The sequence below is a fragment of the Octopus bimaculoides genome, chromosome 14, assembly GCF_046866305.1.
Source record: "Octopus bimaculoides isolate indiv1 chromosome 14, ASM4686630v1, whole genome shotgun sequence".
NCBI classification, from domain to species: domain Eukaryota; kingdom Metazoa; phylum Mollusca; class Cephalopoda; order Octopoda; family Octopodidae; genus Octopus; species Octopus bimaculoides.
The window spans coordinates 2,606,046-2,625,388 of NC_142941.1; the positions used below are offsets into that span (position 1 = coordinate 2,606,046).

The 19,343-nt window shown below is 38.5% G+C and overlaps 1 protein-coding gene across 1 annotated transcript in view; it reads left to right on the forward strand.

The window, feature by feature from the left end:
• Positions 1-2,980: 2,980 nt before the first annotated feature.
• Positions 2,981-19,343, forward strand: part of LOC106878683 (cadherin-related tumor suppressor) — a 40,326-nt gene continuing 23,963 nt past the window's right edge. The window contains exons 1-2 of the mRNA XM_089363299.1: positions 2,981-3,195; positions 16,884-19,198. Of these exons, the coding sequence (XP_089219425.1) occupies positions 16,940-19,198 (2,259 nt within the window). The 5' untranslated portion in view covers positions 2,981-3,195; positions 16,884-16,939. The remainder of the gene's footprint in view (positions 3,196-16,883; positions 19,199-19,343) is intronic.

Here is a 19,343-nt window from a genome sequence, read left to right on the forward strand (position 1 = left end):
GAAAAGATAGATAATGGGAATATATAGATATTTCAAGAGTTATTTCACTTCCATTAATATCACATCCAATCCATGTTATATGAATGTGCGTGTGTGTGCATGTGTTTGTATTTATATGTATGTATATATGTTAATTTGTGTATATATATACGTTCATACATACATATATTCTTTTATTCTTTTATTTGTTTCATTCATTTGACTGCAGCCATGCTGGAGCACTGCCTTTAGTCAAACAAATCGATCCCAGGACTTGTTCTATCGGTCTCTTTTGCCGAACTGCTAAATTACTGGGACATAAACACACCAGCATCGGTTGTCAAGCGATGGTCGGGGGACATATATACACACACACACACACACACACACACATATATTTAAAATTATACAATGTTACTTCCTGAGATTGATTTTATAACAGGCAAAATCCTCAGTACCAAATTTAGAATTATATAACAAAGTCCAAATAGATTTCATATATTTTTTAGTTCTATATTTAAGAAATGAGGAATTATGTACATTATTTACATTTGACGGGCTACTAAACCCAAGATTCTGAGTTCGATTCCAGGCACTCACCTGAACAACAACAGCAGCAGCAGTAACAACAACAACATCGAAAAATACAATAGGAATGAGAACCCAAGTTCGAAATTTCCCCAAGACACCTGATGAAGGCTGGAGGGTATATCAGCCGAAACGCTGTGTTAACAACAAACAATACGAAGACATATCTGTCAAATGTAAAGAAGATAAATAATGTATATATTTTTTATTGTTCAATTTAAGTTTAATTTAAACTTCCATATTTATATGCATTTTTTTGTGGAATGCTAGGTAAAATTGTTGGTGTCTCAATTAGTGTTTTTCTATTCAATTTCACTTTTTGTATTTCATTAAATGCTGAAACGGCATCGTGAGCTGATAAAAACGTTGGTGTTCTATGACTAACATAACAGTTTGAATCAGGGAGTTCACAGTTTCCATGTTTACACTGAAATTTCTATATTTGTTCTGGGGTTTAATGGCATCACTTATTTTGAAAATCTGATTGTGAAAGTTGAAACATTACTGGATTTAGGAATGTTATTCTGCCAAACTAATTATAAAGATCTTATAAAGAATTGTGAAAAAATATTTAATAAAAAAGATCAAAAGCATAAGTATAGTTGTGTGTGTGTGTATGTGTGCTTGCATGCAAGTGTGTGTAACTTGTTTGCTGCAAATGCCACTTAGTTTAAATTTATAAAAGGATATTCTGTGTTGAAGTTGGAAAAGATCAACTTTGGTCAGACAATCCTGCTACCCACTGGGAAATTTCATGACTCCTTTGTTGGCATTCTTGTTTGAATTGCTTTCAGAAATAACCATTTACAGGTTCATTCCTTATAGTCAAATCATCATTTTCCTATAATTTTTTCCAATCTTTCCAAACCTAATCATAATATACGCTGTATAGTTAAAAAAACATAACATTCACTTTCAGTATCTTTTTCTTTTTCTCCAAGAACTTCAACACAATATCCTTTTATGAATTTAAACTGACTGGCATTTTGAGCGCTTACAGCTAACAAGTTACTTGATAAAATTATTGGGTGGTGATGATGGTTTTTGTTGTTTCTAATACAAGTACAAAGCTTGAAATTTGAGAGGTGGAGAAGAGTCAATAATATCGACCCCAGTACTTACATGGCAGTTTATTTCATTCCCCACAGAGTGATGAAAGGCAAAGCTATTTTGAACACTTGTAAAATCATAATGACTTGAAGTGGACATTTAGCATGAAATACAATCTACCCAGGCATATATTTGGCCATTTCATATCAATAAGTATGCAAATAAAAGTTTTTAACTTATTACCAAATTTTTACTATTTTAACATGTTTAACATTAATGCACATAATTGAAGAATGTATTTTACAAAATACATTTGAAATTACTTTTCTGAAAAATAAATAAAAGAATTAGTTATAAAACTAAATCTAAACAGGATATTTTTTAAATGTGTTAAGAAGAAATATTTAAAAATAAACTGAGTGTATCTGCTACATCAACTCAAAACAACTTGTGTGAATTGTTTATTCATTTAAAGTCTATTTTTCCATGTTGGCATAGGTTGGATGGGTGCCGTTCCTGAAGCATTTTCTGGCTGGATGCTATTTCTCTTGCCAACCGTTACCTATTTTTGCAAGGGATTTTGTATAATTTCATTGGTCTTCAAATGTGCAAAGCAACTGGTCACAATGTTAACAAGGCAAGCAAGTACCGAATCGACATTTTGCTCAGAGAGTGACAAGTAAAGCTGTTAAATGTCACACACACACACATGCGTGCACACACATGCGTGCACACACATGCGTGCACACACATACACATGTACACACACACATGCACTTCCATACTGTTTCCACCTATCAATTTCACTCACAAGACATTCGTTGGTTTGGCGCTTTAAAAGATGTCGTTTGCCGAAGGTACCATGTAGTGGTATTGGACATGAAACCTTGTGGTTGCAAAGCAAAGTTCTTGAGCATAACAACAATGCACACACCTTGTGAACATATGCATTAAAATATCTTACAGATGATACATGGATATCCATTAGAAAAATACAGTAGTTATATTGTGAAAAGTGCAAGAAACAAGGCAATGAAGATAAAGATGTAGCAATACCAGATGCAGCAAAGGAGAATAAAGTAAAGATTGTTGATAATAAAAGTTAGAAGGCAATAAAGAAGACATCAAGAAAAAATAAACATTATGACATGATATTAGTAATACAAGTACTTTCAAATACTATTGGAAATAACGTAAAGAAACCAAAATACAATGTCAAAAATGATTGTCAATGGAGGATGGGTTTAAATTGTAAGTAGAATAACAATGTTTCCTGGTATTTTATAACATCAAATCATTAACACTTATCAGAAGTACTTTCTAACGTCCTTCCTAACTGGCTATATAGGTCAAGAGTTTCTTTGGAACAATGAACTGCATGTACTGGTTTCACACACAATGTATTTGTGAAGGATATATCTAACTCATGGACATTTCTCAATATCTATAAATGTATGTGTACATTTATCAAGAACATTGCCTGTGCCTGTAAGTGACCATGTCAGACAACTTATCACATGACACTAATATATTTCACAACTGATAAAATAACAAATTAGACGGATCAAATCACTAGAGGTAAGACTCCATGCTTGATTTTTTTGAATAATTTGATTTAAACGATTATTTCAAAAGAGCTGGAATTGAATTTTTGTTTATGATTTATATCTTTACTGAGGGCCGACCCATAGATAAAGAATTTATTAAAATATTCATGACAATGAAATTATATATCTCGTAGAGTGGACAACATTCCACCATCTCATTGTTTGTTTTAATGTCCCTTTTCTCACTAGGCTAACTGGATCTGTCTATAACATACCAGCAATAATCACACGTTTTCCATATCCTTTCTGACACCTAACCTCACCACTGCCAGGTTTTCCTTGGTATCCATAATATCCACCAGGGACAATATTTGACACTTTTCACCCAGCACTTAGTGTACAATATTATCTATCACAATTTTCTTTCCAGCATGCATCAAATGATACCTTTAATTCCCAGCCACTCTCTCAAAACACATTTACTCCACTTTTCATTTGGATTAACACTATACATACAGCAAATCATACTCATTTCTTTCCCAGCCTCCACACATCTTCCATATTCAACAACCACAACTCACTACCATGATTCTCACACAAACATAAAAATGCTTTGTTGCCAACAGATAACAATTCCCTAAACTCATCCCATCCCTTCTTCATATACTAGTTACTATTATTAGAAAACAGGAATTATTAATCATTTCTAGAGAGATATGTAGATTATGTTTAATAGCTGATCTGTACTATATCTGTGTATTTATTACATATGAAGTTTGGGTTGATGGGTAGAAAGCTATAAAGCTCATTGCAATTTCTGTGATTCCATTATTGGCACTAAACCAAAATTATTGAATTCTTATCTATCTACTTCTTTCCTAAACTGTCACCAAGAACGCTTCCCAGATGCTACTAATATTTCATGATTTCTCTTACTAACTTGAATTTCTGATGTCAACCTTCCGACTGTTTGGCTCTGAACCATGTCTCCACTAATCATTTCACCTGGCTTGCTAACGATTCTGCTAGCTTGCCACCCTAGACAGATGAAATACCACTAATCATTTCCCCTGGCTTGCTAACGATTTTGCTAGCTTGCCACTCTAGACAGATGAAATACCACTAATCATTTCACCTGGCTTGCTAACGAGTCTGCTAGCTTGCCAGTCTAGACAGATGAAATACCACTAATCATTTCACCTGGCTTGCTAACGATTCTGCTAGCTTGCCACCCTAGACAGATGAAATACCACTAATCATTTCACCTGGCTTGCTAACGATTCTGCTAGCTTGCCACCCTAGACAGATGAAATACCACTAATCATTTCACCTGGCTTGCTAACGATTCTGCTAGCTTGCCACCCTAGACAAATGAAATACCACTAATCATTTCACCTGGTTTGCTAACGATTCTGCTAGCTTGCCACTCTAGACAGATGAAATACCACTAATCATTTCACCTGGTTTGCTAACGATTCTGCTAGCTTGCCACTCTAGACAGATGAAATACCACTAATCATTTCACCTGGTTTGCTAACGATTCTGCTAGCTTGCCACTCTAGACAGATGAAATACCACTAATCATTTCACCTGGTTTGCTAACGATTCTGCTAGCTTGCCACTCTAGACAGATGAAATACCACTAATCATTTCACCTGGTTTGCTAACGATTCTGCTAGCTTGCTACCCTAGACAGATGAAATACCACTAATCATTTCCCCTGGCTTGCTAACGATTCTGCTAGCTTGCCACCCTAGACAGATGAAATACCACTAATCATTTCACCTGGCTTGCTAACGATTCTGCTAGCTTGCCACCCTAGACAGATGAAATACCACTAATCATTTCCCCTGGCTTGCTAACGATTCTGCTAGCTTGCCACCCTAGACAGATGAAATACCACTAATCATTTCCCCTGGTTTGCTAACGATTCTGCTAGCTTGCCACTCTAGACAGATGAAATACCACTAATCATTTCACCTGGTTTGCTAACGATTCTGCTAGCTTGCTACCCTAGACAGATGAAATACCACTAATCATTTCACCTGGCTTGCTAACGATTCTGCTAGCTTGCCAGTCTAGACAGATGAAATACCACTAATCATTTCACCTGGCTTGCTAACGATTCTGCTAGCTTGCCACCCTAGACAGATGAAATACCACTAATCATTTCCCCTGGCTTGCTAACGATTCTGCTAGCTTGCCAGTCTAGACAGATGAAATACCACTAATCATTTCCCCTGGCTTGCTAACGATTCTGCTAGCTTGCCACTCTAGACAGATGAAATACCACTAATCATTTCCCCTGGCTTGCTAACGATTCTGCTAGCTTGCCAGTCTAGACAGATGAAATACCACTAATCATTTCCCCTGGCTTGCTAACGATTCTGCTAGCTTGCCACTTAGACAGATGAAATACCACTAATCATTTCCCCTGGCTTGCTAACGATTCTGCTAGCTTGCCACCCTAGACAGATGAAATACCACTAATCATTTCCCCTGGCTTGCTAACGATTCTGCTAGCTTGCCAGTCTAGACAGATGAAATACCACTAATCATTTCCCCTGGCTTGCTAACGATTCTGCTAGCTTGCCACTCTAGACAGATGAAATACCACTAATCATTTCACCTGGCTTGCTAACGATTCTGCTAGCTTGCCACCCTAGACAGATGAAATACCACTAATCATTTCCCCTGGCTTGCTAACGATTCTGCTAGCTTGCCACTCTAGACAGATGAAATACCACTAATCATTTCCCCTGGCTTGCTAACGATTCTGCTAGCTTGCCACCCTAGACAGATGAAATACCACTAATCATTTCACCTGGCTTGCTAACGATTCTGCTAGCTTGCCACCCTAGACAGATGAAATACCACTAATCATTTCACCTGGCTTGCTAACGATTCTGCTAGCTTGCTACCCTAGACAGATGAAATACCACTAATCATTTCACCTGGCTTGCTAACGATTCTGCTAGCTTGCCACCCTAGACAGATGAAATACCACTAATCATTTCACTTGGCTTGCTAACGATTCTGCTAGCTTGCTACCCTAGACAGATGAAATACCACTAATCATTTCACCTGGCTTGCAAACGATTCTGCTAGCTTGCTACCCTAGACAGATGAAATACCACTAATCATTTCACCTGGCTTGCTAACGATTCTGCTAGCTTGCCACCCTAGACAGATGAAATACCACTAATCATTTCACCTGGCTTGCTAACGATTCTGCTAGCTTGCTACCCTAGACAGATGAAATACCACTAATCATTTCACCTGGCTTGCTAACGATTCTGCTAGCTTGCCACTCTAGACAGATGAAATACCACTAATCATTTCACCTGGCTTGCTAACGATTCTGCTAGCTTGCCACCCTAGACAGATTAATACCACTAATCATTTCCCCTGGCTTGCTAACGATTCTGCTAGCTTGCACCCTAGACAGATGAAATACCACTAATCATTTCCCCTGGTTTGCTAACGATTCTGCTAGCTTGCCACTCTAGACAGATGAAATACCACTAATCATTTCACCTGGCTTGCTAACGATTCTGCTAGCTTGCTACCCTAGACAGATGAAATACCACTAATCATTTCACCTGGCTTGCTAACGATTCTGCTAGCTTGCCAGTCTAGACAGATGAAATACCACTAATCATTTCACCTGGCTTGCTAACGATTCTGCTAGCTTGCCACCCTAGACAGATGAAATACCACTAATCATTTCCCCTGGCTTGCTAAAACGATTCTGCTAGCTTGCCACCCTAGACAGATGAAATACCACTAATCATTTCACCTGGCTTGCTAACGATTCTGCTAGCTTGCTACCCTAGACAGATGAAATACCACTAATCATTTCACCTGGCTTGCTAACGATTCTGCTAGCTTGCCACCCTAGACAGATGAAATACCACTAATCATTTCACCTGGCTTGCTAACGATTCTGCTAGCTTGCCACCCTAGACAGATGAAATACCACTAATCATTTCACCTGGCTTGCTAACGATTCTGCTAGCTTGCCACCCTAGACAGATGAAATACCACTAATCATTTCCCCTGGCTTGCTAACGATTCTGCTAGCTTGCTACCCTAGACAGATGAAATTCCACTAATCATTTCACCTGGCTTGCTAACGATTCTGCTAGCTTGCTACCCTAGACAGATGAAATACCACTAATCATTTCACCTGGCTTGCTAACGATTCTGCTAGCTTGCCACCCTAGACAGATGAAATACCACTAATCATTTCCCCTGGCTTGCTAACGATTCTGCTAGCTTGCTACCCTAGACAGATGAAATACCACTAATCATTTCACCTGGCTTGCTAACGATTCTGCTAGCTTGCCAGTCTAGACAGATGAAATACCACTAATCATTTCACCTGGCTTGCTAACGATTCTGCTAGCTTGCCACCCTAGACAGATGAAATACCACTAATCATTTCCCCTGGCTTGCTAACGATTCTGCTAGCTTGCTACCCTAGACAGATGAAATTCCACTAATCATTTCACCTGGCTTGCTAACGATTCTGCTAGCTTGCTACCCTAGACAGATGAAATACCACTAATCATTTCACCTGGCTTGCTAACGATTCTGCTAGCTTGCCACCCTAGACAGATGAAATACCACTAATCATTTCACCTGGCTTGCTAACGATTCTGCTAGCTTGCCAGCCTAGACAGATGAAATACCACTAATCATTTCACCTGGCTTGCTAACGATTCTGCTAGCTTGCCAGTCTAGACAGATGAAATACCACTAATCATTTCACCTGGCTTGCTAACGATTCTGCTAGCTTGCTACCCTAGACAGATGAAATACCACTAATCATTTCACCTGGCTTGCTAACGATTCTGCTAGCTTGCCAGTCTAGACAGATGAAATACCACTAATCATTTCACCTGGCTTGCTAACGATTCTGCTAGCTTGCCAGTCTAGACAGATGAAATACCACTAATCATTTCACCTGGCTTGCTAACGATTCTGCTAGCTTGCCACCCTAGACAGATGAAATACCACTAATCATTTCACCTGGCTTGCTAACGATTCTGCTAGCTTGCCACCCTAGACAGATGAAATACCACTAATCATTTCACCTGGCTTGCTAACGATTCTGCTAGCTTGCTACCCTAGACAGATGAAATACCACTAATCATTTCACCTGGCTTGCTAACGATTCTGCTAGCTTGCCAGTCTAGACAGATGAAATACCACTAATCATTTCACCTGGCTTGCTAACGATTCTGCTAGCTTGCCACCCTAGACAGATGAAATACCACTAATCATTTCACCTGGCTTGCTAACGATTCTGCTAGCTTGCCACCCTAGACAGATGAAATACCACTAATCATTTCACCTGGCTTGCTAACGATTCTGCTAGCTTGCCACCCTAGACAGATGAAATACCACTAATCATTTCACCTGGCTTGCTAACGATTCTGCTAGCTTGCCAGTCTAGACAGATGAAATACCACTAATCATTTCACCTGGCTTGCTAACGATTCTGCTAGCTTGCCATCCTAGACAGATGAAATACCACTAATCATTTCACCTGGCTTGCTAACGATTCTGCTAGCTTGCCACCCTAGACAGATGAAATACCACTAATCATTTCACCTGGCTTGCTAACGATTCTGCTAGCTTGCCAGTCTAGACAGATGAAATACCACTAATCATTTCACCTGGCTTGCTAACGATTCTGCTAGCTTGCCAGCCTAGACAGATGAAATACCACTAATCATTACACCTGGCTTGCTAACGATTCTGCTAGCTTGCCACCCTAGACAGATGAAATACCACTAATCATTTCACCTGGCTTGCTAACGATTCTGCTAGCTTGCTACCCTAGACAGATGAAATACCACTAATCATTTCACCTGGCTTGCTAACGATTCTGCTAGCTTGCCAGTCTAGACAGATGAAATACCACTAATCATTTCACCTGGCTTGCTAACGATTCTGCTAGCTTGCCAGTCTAGACAGATGAAATACCACTAATCATTTCTCCTGGCTTGCTAACGATTCTGCTAGCTTGCCAGCCTAGACAGATGAAATACCACTAATCATTTCACCTGGCTTGCTAACGATTCTGCTAGCTTGCCACCCTAGACAGATGAAATACCACTAATCATTTCACCTGGCTTGCTAACGATTCTGCTAGCTTGCTACCCTAGACAGATGAAATACCACTAATCATTTCACCTGGCTTGCTAACGATTCTGCTAGCTTGCCACCCTAGACAGATGAAATACCACTAATCATTTCACCTGGCTTGCTAACGATTCTGCTAGCTTGCCACCCTAGACAGATGAAATACCACTAATCATTTCACCTGGCTTGCTAACGATTCTGCTAGCTTGCCACCCTAGACAGATGAAATACCACTAATCATTTCCCCTGGCTTGCTAACGATTCTGCTAGCTTGCTACCCTAGACAGATGAAATTCCACTAATCATTTCACCTGGCTTGCTAACGATTCTGCTAGCTTGCTACCCTAGACAGATGAAATACCACTAATCATTTCACCTGGCTTGCTAACGATTCTGCTAGCTTGCCACCCTAGACAGATGAAATACCACTAATCATTTCCCCTGGCTTGCTAACGATTCTGCTAGCTTGCTACCCTAGACAGATGAAATACCACTAATCATTTCACCTGGCTTGCTAACGATTCTGCTAGCTTGCCAGTCTAGACAGATGAAATACCACTAATCATTTCACCTGGCTTGCTAACGATTCTGCTAGCTTGCCACCCTAGACAGATGAAATACCACTAATCATTTCCCCTGGCTTGCTAACGATTCTGCTAGCTTGCTACCCTAGACAGATGAAATTCCACTAATCATTTCACCTGGCTTGCTAACGATTCTGCTAGCTTGCTACCCTAGACAGATGAAATACCACTAATCATTTCACCTGGCTTGCTAACGATTCTGCTAGCTTGCCACCCTAGACAGATGAAATACCACTAATCATTTCACCTGGCTTGCTAACGATTCTGCTAGCTTGCCAGCCTAGACAGATGAAATACCACTAATCATTTCACCTGGCTTGCTAACGATTCTGCTAGCTTGCCAGTCTAGACAGATGAAATACCACTAATCATTTCACCTGGCTTGCTAACGATTCTGCTAGCTTGCTACCCTAGACAGATGAAATACCACTAATCATTTCACCTGGCTTGCTAACGATTCTGCTAGCTTGCCAGTCTAGACAGATGAAATACCACTAATCATTTCACCTGGCTTGCTAACGATTCTGCTAGCTTGCCAGTCTAGACAGATGAAATACCACTAATCATTTCACCTGGCTTGCTAACGATTCTGCTAGCTTGCCACCCTAGACAGATGAAATACCACTAATCATTTCACCTGGCTTGCTAACGATTCTGCTAGCTTGCCACCCTAGACAGATGAAATACCACTAATCATTTCACCTGGCTTGCTAACGATTCTGCTAGCTTGCTACCCTAGACAGATGAAATACCACTAATCATTTCACCTGGCTTGCTAACGATTCTGCTAGCTTGCCAGTCTAGACAGATGAAATACCACTAATCATTTCACCTGGCTTGCTAACGATTCTGCTAGCTTGCCACCCTAGACAGATGAAATACCACTAATCATTTCACCTGGCTTGCTAACGATTCTGCTAGCTTGCCACCCTAGACAGATGAAATACCACTAATCATTTCACCTGGCTTGCTAACGATTCTGCTAGCTTGCCACCCTAGACAGATGAAATACCACTAATCATTTCACCTGGCTTGCTAACGATTCTGCTAGCTTGCCAGTCTAGACAGATGAAATACCACTAATCATTTCACCTGGCTTGCTAACGATTCTGCTAGCTTGCCATCCTAGACAGATGAAATACCACTAATCATTTCACCTGGCTTGCTAACGATTCTGCTAGCTTGCCACCCTAGACAGATGAAATACCACTAATCATTTCACCTGGCTTGCTAACGATTCTGCTAGCTTGCTACCCTAGACAGATGAAATACCACTAATCATTTCACCTGGCTTGCTAACGATTCTGCTAGCTTGCCAGTCTAGACAGATGAAATACCACTAATCATTTCACCTGGCTTGCTAACGATTCTGCTAGCTTGCCACCCTAGACAGATGAAATACCACTAATCATTTCACCTGGCTTGCTAACGATTCTGCTAGCTTGCCACCCTAGACAGATGAAATACCACTAATCATTTCACCTGGCTTGCTAACGATTCTGCTAGCTTGCCAGTCTAGACAGATGAAATACCACTAATCATTTCACCTGGCTTGCTAACGATTCTGCTAGCTTGCCAGTCTAGACAGATGAAATACCACTAATCATTTCCCCTGGCTTGCTAACGATTCTGCTAGCTTGCTACCCTAGACAGATGAAATTCCACTAATCATTTCACCTGGCTTGCTAACGATTCTGCTAGCTTGCTACCCTAGACAGATGAAATACCACTAATCATTTCACCTGGCTTGCTAACGATTCTGCTAGCTTGCTACCCTAGACAGATGAAATACCACTAATCATTTCACCTGGCTTGCTAACGATTCTGCTAGCTTGCTACCCTAGACAGATGAAATACCACTAATCATTTCACCTGGCTTGCTAACGATTCTGCTAGCTTGCTACCCTAGACAGATGAAATACCACTAATCATTTCCCCTGGCTTGCTAACGATTCTGCTAGCTTGCCACCCTAGACAGATGAAATACCACTAATCATTTCACCTGGCTTGCTAACGATTCTGCTAGCTTGCCACCCTAGACAGATGAAATACCACTAATCATTTCACCTGGCTTGCTAACGATTCTGCTAGCTTGCTACCCTAGACAGATGAAATACCACTAATCATTTCACCTGGCTTGCTAACGATTCTGCTAGCTTGCCAGTCTAGACAGATGAAATACCACTAATCATTTCACCTGGCTTGCTAACGATTCTGCTAGCTTGCCAGTCTAGACAGATGAAATACCACTAATCATTTCACCTGGCTTGCTAACGATTCTGCTAGCTTGCCACCCTAGACAGATGAAATACCACTAATCATTTCCCCTGGCTTGCTAACGATTCTGCTAGCTTGCTACCCTAGACAGATGAAATTCCACTAATCATTTCACCTGGCTTGCTAACGATTCTGCTAGCTTGCTACCCTAGACAGATGAAATACCACTAATCATTTCACCTGGCTTGCTAACGATTCTGCTAGCTTGCTACCCTAGACAGATGAAATACCACTAATCATTTCACCTGGCTTGCTAACGATTCTGCTAGCTTGCTACCCTAGACAGATGAAATACCACTAATCATTTCCCCTGGCTTGCTAACGATTCTGCTAGCTTGCCACCCTAGACAGATGAAATACCACTAATCATTTCACCTGGCTTGCTAACGATTCTGCTAGCTTGCTACCCTAGACAGATGAAATGCCACTAATCATTTCACCTGGCTTGCTAACGATTCTGCTAGCTTGCCACCCTAGACAGATGAAATACCACTAATCATTTCACCTGGCTTGCTAACGATTCTGCTAGCTTGCCACCCTAGACAGATGAAATACCACTAATCATTTCACCTGGCTTGCTAACGATTCTGCTAGCTTGCCACCCTAGACAGATGAAATACCACTAATCATTTCACCTGGCTTGCTAATGATTCTGCTAGCTTGCCACCCTAGACAGATGAAATACCACTAATCATTTCACCTGGCTTGCTAACGATTCTGCTAGCTTGCTACCCTAGACAGATGAAATACCACTAATCATTTCACCTGGCTTGCTAACGATTCTGCTAGCTTGCCAGTCTAGACAGATGAAATACCACTAATCATTTCACCTGGCTTGCTAACGATTCTGCTAGCTTGCCACCCTAGACAGATGAAATACCACTAATCATTTCACCTGGCTTGCTAACGATTCTGCTAGCTTGCCAGTCTAGACAGATGAAATACCACTAATCATTTCACCTGGCTTGCTAACGATTCTGCTAGCTTGCCACCCTAGACAGATGAAATACCACTAAGCATTTCCCCTGGGGTGCTAATGTTTCTGCCAGCTCGCCACCTTACAAAGGTCTATCATTGACTCCGTGAGGCTCAACACTCAAAAGTAGCTCAGCCACTTTGCCTCCAAAATGAAGTCTAATAATTGACCTGTAAACTCAGGTGTTAACCCCCACATGATGTAGAAAGTTCTTTCATGTGATTTACAGATTCATAATTCTTCCTTTCTCATTTATCTCAATCAGGAATTGAAAAATTGGGGATTCATAAATTCAGTCAAACTTTATGGACATATATACAAATATGTATATATATATATGCGTGTGTATCTCTGTTGATATATATATATATGTATTTATATACATGCATACACACACACACACATATGTACACACTCATACATACATTATATCAGAAGCAAAATTTGAAGTTTACTTTTAACAATTTCACCAATACCATTACTATAAATAATAGATCGTGTTGCTTCATAAATAGATCCTTAAGTATTCCACAGTATACATGAAACGCTACTTCCATGGAGATATTTCCTATTTCTAAGTAATATCTCTCTTAATTTAGACAAGTACATGAATACATATATATGCATGTATCTATCTATCTATCTATTCAACTTCTCTGGTTGACATTAAGACACCCACCCCCAATAGGTGTCTTAAATCCCACAAGTTAGAGCTCCATGACCTATTTTTCAGGAGCAAAATCCTTTTAATAGGTTCCATAAGACTGGAATTTTGTAATCTGCGCATAAAGACCAGTAGTATGGGACACATGTGTCATGATTAGAATTTTTTTTACGGTTTGTAAAGAGGGAAAGAACCCTCATCTGCAATTTTGATTTAATTTGAATCATAGGTATTCCAGTTCATTAGAGAAAATATAAAAGGAAAGTCTAATTCTTCCATTGCATGTACCATGGGCAGCGCCAGGTATCTCTGCTAGTCTATATTATCTCACATATATACAGGCATACATACATATATACATACATATAGTGTGACTTTTTATGGCCTATTTTACCACACTTCAAACCTTTTATATTTTTAAATGAACAGTTATTTTTAAAATGTAAACCATTGCACCTATAACATGAATTCAGTCTTGACATTTCTTGTTATCAGATACCAATTGACACACTTGAACATGAGAGCAATCTTTCTCTTCAATTTTAATTGCATCGTGTCGTAAATTTATAATCCTCTGACATTCTTCTGTTATGGCCTGCAGAGTTAAACTTTCAGTCCTCTTCTAAAACGTATATCTGCATTTTGCATTTGCTGGGCAGCTGATCTCTACAACGTTGTATGATTTTGTTCCCTGTGCCCACACAATATCAGGTCTGTTGTGTTTGTTATGGATTATTGTTTTTATTAGAATGTAATACAATTATTTCTTGTTTTTAAACATATGAATTGTAAACATTATATTTATTAAAAAAAAAAAAAAACAATTTACAAGAATAAATAATAAAAATGAATTAAAGTAAAGTTTGTTCCTGAGTCATATAGGCACATAGAACTGGTTTCTGGGTTTCCATGACATATATACCCCCTACCTAATTGGGATGCCAGTCTATTACAGGATTACTCATTTTTGCCAGCTGAGTGGACTGGAGCAATGAGAAATGAAATGTTTTGCTGAAGAACATGTGCTATTTGGTCCAGGAATTGAAACCACAATCTTACAATCATGAGTTCAACAGCTAACCACTAAGCCACAAGCCTCCATAAAGCAATGAAAAATATGGTAAAAAAAAACGAAAGTAAAATGTATATAAAAAATAAGAAAGTATATGCACTCTCTGGTATCAATGCCTTATGGAAAGATAGTACTTTGCAGAGATTTTTGGGCAGCTGGTTGGCATTAGGAAGGGCATCCACAATCATGAGGTAGTGAGTGCGATTTACGGACCAGGCTGTGTTGTGTTCTTGAGCAAGACACTTTATTTCACGTTGTTCCATTTCACTCAGCTGCAGAAATGAGTGTCAACGTCACTGGTGTCATGCATGAGTGACTGCTGGACTTCCATAAACAAACTTGCCTCGGGGGAGGTGGGGTAAATTTCTAGGTGCAAACCCATAGTCATTCATGACCAAAGGGGCTCCTATCCTTCACATACTGAAACTGAATTGTAGTTTGTCTGAAAATCGGAAATTAATTACCATCGCCTCAGTTAATATAAGAACAAGTGTTCACATAATCATATTGTAGCCGAAGGGAGGCAACTCATATTGTCCTAAGTTTTTGCTACATTAACGTAGATGAAACAAATAATATCCACATGTGTATATAAACAAAATGTACGTTCTATGTCTTGCACATAAATTTATGTTTTGGTTTAGTCTCAACAGCTGGATGACCATCTCATCACCAACATTTTTTCAGAATGTACTAAGAGCATTTTACCATGGCATAGGCACTAGAGCAGTGACCAAGTCCTGGATAAGACTAAAGAGTCCTCTGAACTCCATATCGTCTCCACTATGTTCACTGACCACTTAACAATGTCCGCTGGATGGATTTTATAATGGTACCAACACCAGTGGAGTCGCTTTGGAACCCATACGAATAAAGTGTCCTGACTATTTTATGGTGTGTTTGTTCACTCAAGGCTATATGACTGAGAAAGTAAATAGATAAAAGAGTGATGATGGTAGAAGAAGCAGAATGGGTAGTTGAAGGGAGAAAATGTATGATGTTAGAAATGGGATGAAAGGGTGACAGGGTGAGAGAGAAAGTGAAGGATAGAAATAGAGATGGATAAATGATGAGAGTAAATGACAGATGCCAGTAACAAGTGGCTCAAGAATGAGGGAATGATGACTGGAATTATAGAATGAGGGAATGATGACTGGAATTATAGAATGAGAATGCTGAGTGCAGGAATTGCAAGTAGATCTCATTCAATCCCTTATAACGTAGGAGAGTTAGAGTAATAAGAATGAGAGATGGAAAGCATCAGAAACATAAGTAATGCTAGACTCATAAAATGATATCCCAATCGCAGGGTTTTATTATTGAGGTTTTTGGCTGCAGGGTTAAATTTCAAAAACATTTGAGGTGATGTTCACAACACAGTTTCACAACATGGATTGGTCAACAAGGCTACACAACATGGATTGGTCAAAGTGATGTAGATGCCTCTGATGAGAATCCAATATGATTTGAAAATTGACTATGGTTGTTCATCATTTGTTGTAGTGCACCTGAGCACTGTATACAATAAGTTCATAATTATTATTTTATTATTACATATTAAGCTGACTGATCAATTTTGGGGTTGTTTATGTGAAAATGGTACGGTTCATTCATGATAGCAAACTGATAATTTCACATTTGGAGTTCAAAGTTAAATGAAGAAAGGGTAAGTCACAGAGAGATGAATGACAGAGAAATGAGTAATATAAAGATGAGTGTCAGAAAAATAAGAAATAGAAGGATAAGCGATAGAGACATAAGTGATGAGAGAGAAAGAGAGAGAGAGAGAGAGAGAGAGAGAGAGAAAGAGAGAGAGAGAGAGAAAGAGAGAGAGTAAATAAATTAAATCCCATTAACTTAAGTAATATCTTCCAATCAATTAAAAATATGGAATTTCTGGAATACTTTGAATGTACTAAATATATTATTGAAGTTTTTGTTATTATATCTATTCTCACAAATGTGCTAACTATCCTTTTATTTTTTTGTCCAGTTTGAATATTTGAAGTCATCTCTCCACTGGATACTGTATTAATATCAAGACCAGAAATGTTATTGTGCCTCTGTATTTTACTAACTTTCTCCCACTGTTCTGCAAGTGAAGATATCACATACCATATTAAAGAAGAGAATAGTCCCTACACCTATGTAGGGGACATAGCTACTGACTTACAGAAATCAGACAACTCCTTAAAAAATAAGGATTTAATTACATTTAGTCAACGACAACAGAAGGGAGAACAATTGTTCAATGTGACGAAAACAGGTAAACTGTACACTGTTCAGACATTGGATGCTGAGTCTGTGTGTAGTTATGAGAAAGAATGTTTTGAAACCATTCAAGTTGCTGTTAACAAATCCAAGACATTTATGAAGATCTTAAAGATTAAAGTCATAATAGAAGACATCAATGATCACCAACCTGAGTTTCCTAAGAAAGAATTTACACTAAAATTTAAGGAAGAAGATCGAGAAGGTATAAAGAAAACTATTCCCAGTGCTATGGATAACGATATAGGAAATAAAAGCAGTTCAATCAAATATAAATATCATGGTGATGAACATTTTTCATTATCTGTCTCTAAACAAGCTGACGGATTATCATCATTAGCAATTATTTTAGAAAAGAAATTAGATAGAGAAAAGAAAGACAGTTACAATATCGAAGTCATTGCTAAAGATGGGGGAACTCCACCAAAACAATCTGTGCTAAAGTTTAAAATATCTGTAGAAGATGAAAATGATAATGAACCAAAATTTTCCCAAAGTATCTACAATGTCTCTATAGAACATAAGCATAAAAAGAATATTCCAGTAGTCACATTATCTGCCAGTGATTTAGATATTGGCAGGAATGGTAAAATATCATATTACTTTAGTCCGAGAACTGATATGAAGATAAGGAGACATTTTAATTTAGATGAAAAAACTGGAAAAATATACTTAAACTCTACATTACTTGAAGAGAAATTTTTTGAATTTTATGTTGTGGCTAAAGATAATGGAAGTTCTCCTCTCAATTCCATAGCTACTGTTATGGTAAATGTCATCAACCAACTGAACAATCCTCCAAATATTGATGTGAACTTTATTTCTACACAGAATCACAACACAGCTACCATTCTGGAAGATATCAAAGTTGGTAGTTTCATTGCTGATGTGATGGTCACTGACAATGATGTTGGACACAATGGACAGGTGAACTGTCATATCAAAGACGACACATTCAAACTACAATCAATGGGATCAAAGGAATATAAAATAGTTCTAAAGAAAGCAGTAGACAGAGAGACACAGGAACATTATCACTTTACTGTGTCGTGTGAAGATAAAGGATTACCTGCTCTGAAAACTGATAAAGATCTGTCAATCCAAGTGCTAGATGTGAATGATGTAGAACCACACTTTACGAAAGACACATTCAAGTTCCTTATCTATGAGAATGACAAAGCTAATTTCCCTATTGGCTTTATCAATGCTACAGACCCAGATATTGGTAAGGGAGGTGAATTGTCTTATTCTCTGAGAAATAAACAGCAATATCGTCTGCCATTCCAGATTATCAACTCTGGCTTTATTTCAACAAACCAGTCTTTAGACAGAGAACACAGAGATTTCTATGAGTTTGAGGTTTTTGTGAAAGACAATGGAACACCGTCTCTGAATAACACAGTGAATGTTGAAGTGGAAGTATTGGATAGAAATGATAATGCTCCATATTTTACATTTCCTAGTGTTGACCATTTCACTCTTAATGTCCACTATCATCCGCAAAGTAAGAACGACATCACAGTTCTGAAAGCATCTGATATAGACAGTCACATGAATGCTTTTCTCAGGTATGAAATCGTTTCAGGTAACGAGAGACAGTTATTTAAACTGGACTCGCTCACTGGTGTGTTATCTTACTCTCGCACAGTTTACCAAAATGATGCCGGATCATATGAGCTTGAGTTTGTTGTGAAAGACAGTGGTACCCCAGTTCTGTCAGCAACAACTAGCCTATTGTTGAAGCTAACTATTGACAAAAAAACATATCCAATGAGCCTTACATTAATAATTATAATTGCTGTAGCATGTGTAGTTGTATCTTTGGTTATCATAGTTTCTATTACAATATGCATCTTTAAACATATTGAAGTCAAGCAGAGTTCGAGTGCCATACCAATGCTTTCTATAACAGAAATGAATGACCTCTATAATCGAACAGATTCCCAGTCAGTATCACAAATTGACAATATCTATTGGGAATTAATACCAGAAATGTACAAAAATAAACTGTCAACATCTTGTAGTTTCTCAACAGTAGTAAGTATTCCAATATTTTACAATTATCTGCTCATACAAGTACTTTTAAAATTTGAAGTTAAATTTCGTTATTTAGATACACTGATAATAAAACTTAAAATTCTCTCTGACATTCCATGATAGTACTTTATCTCATCATATTATT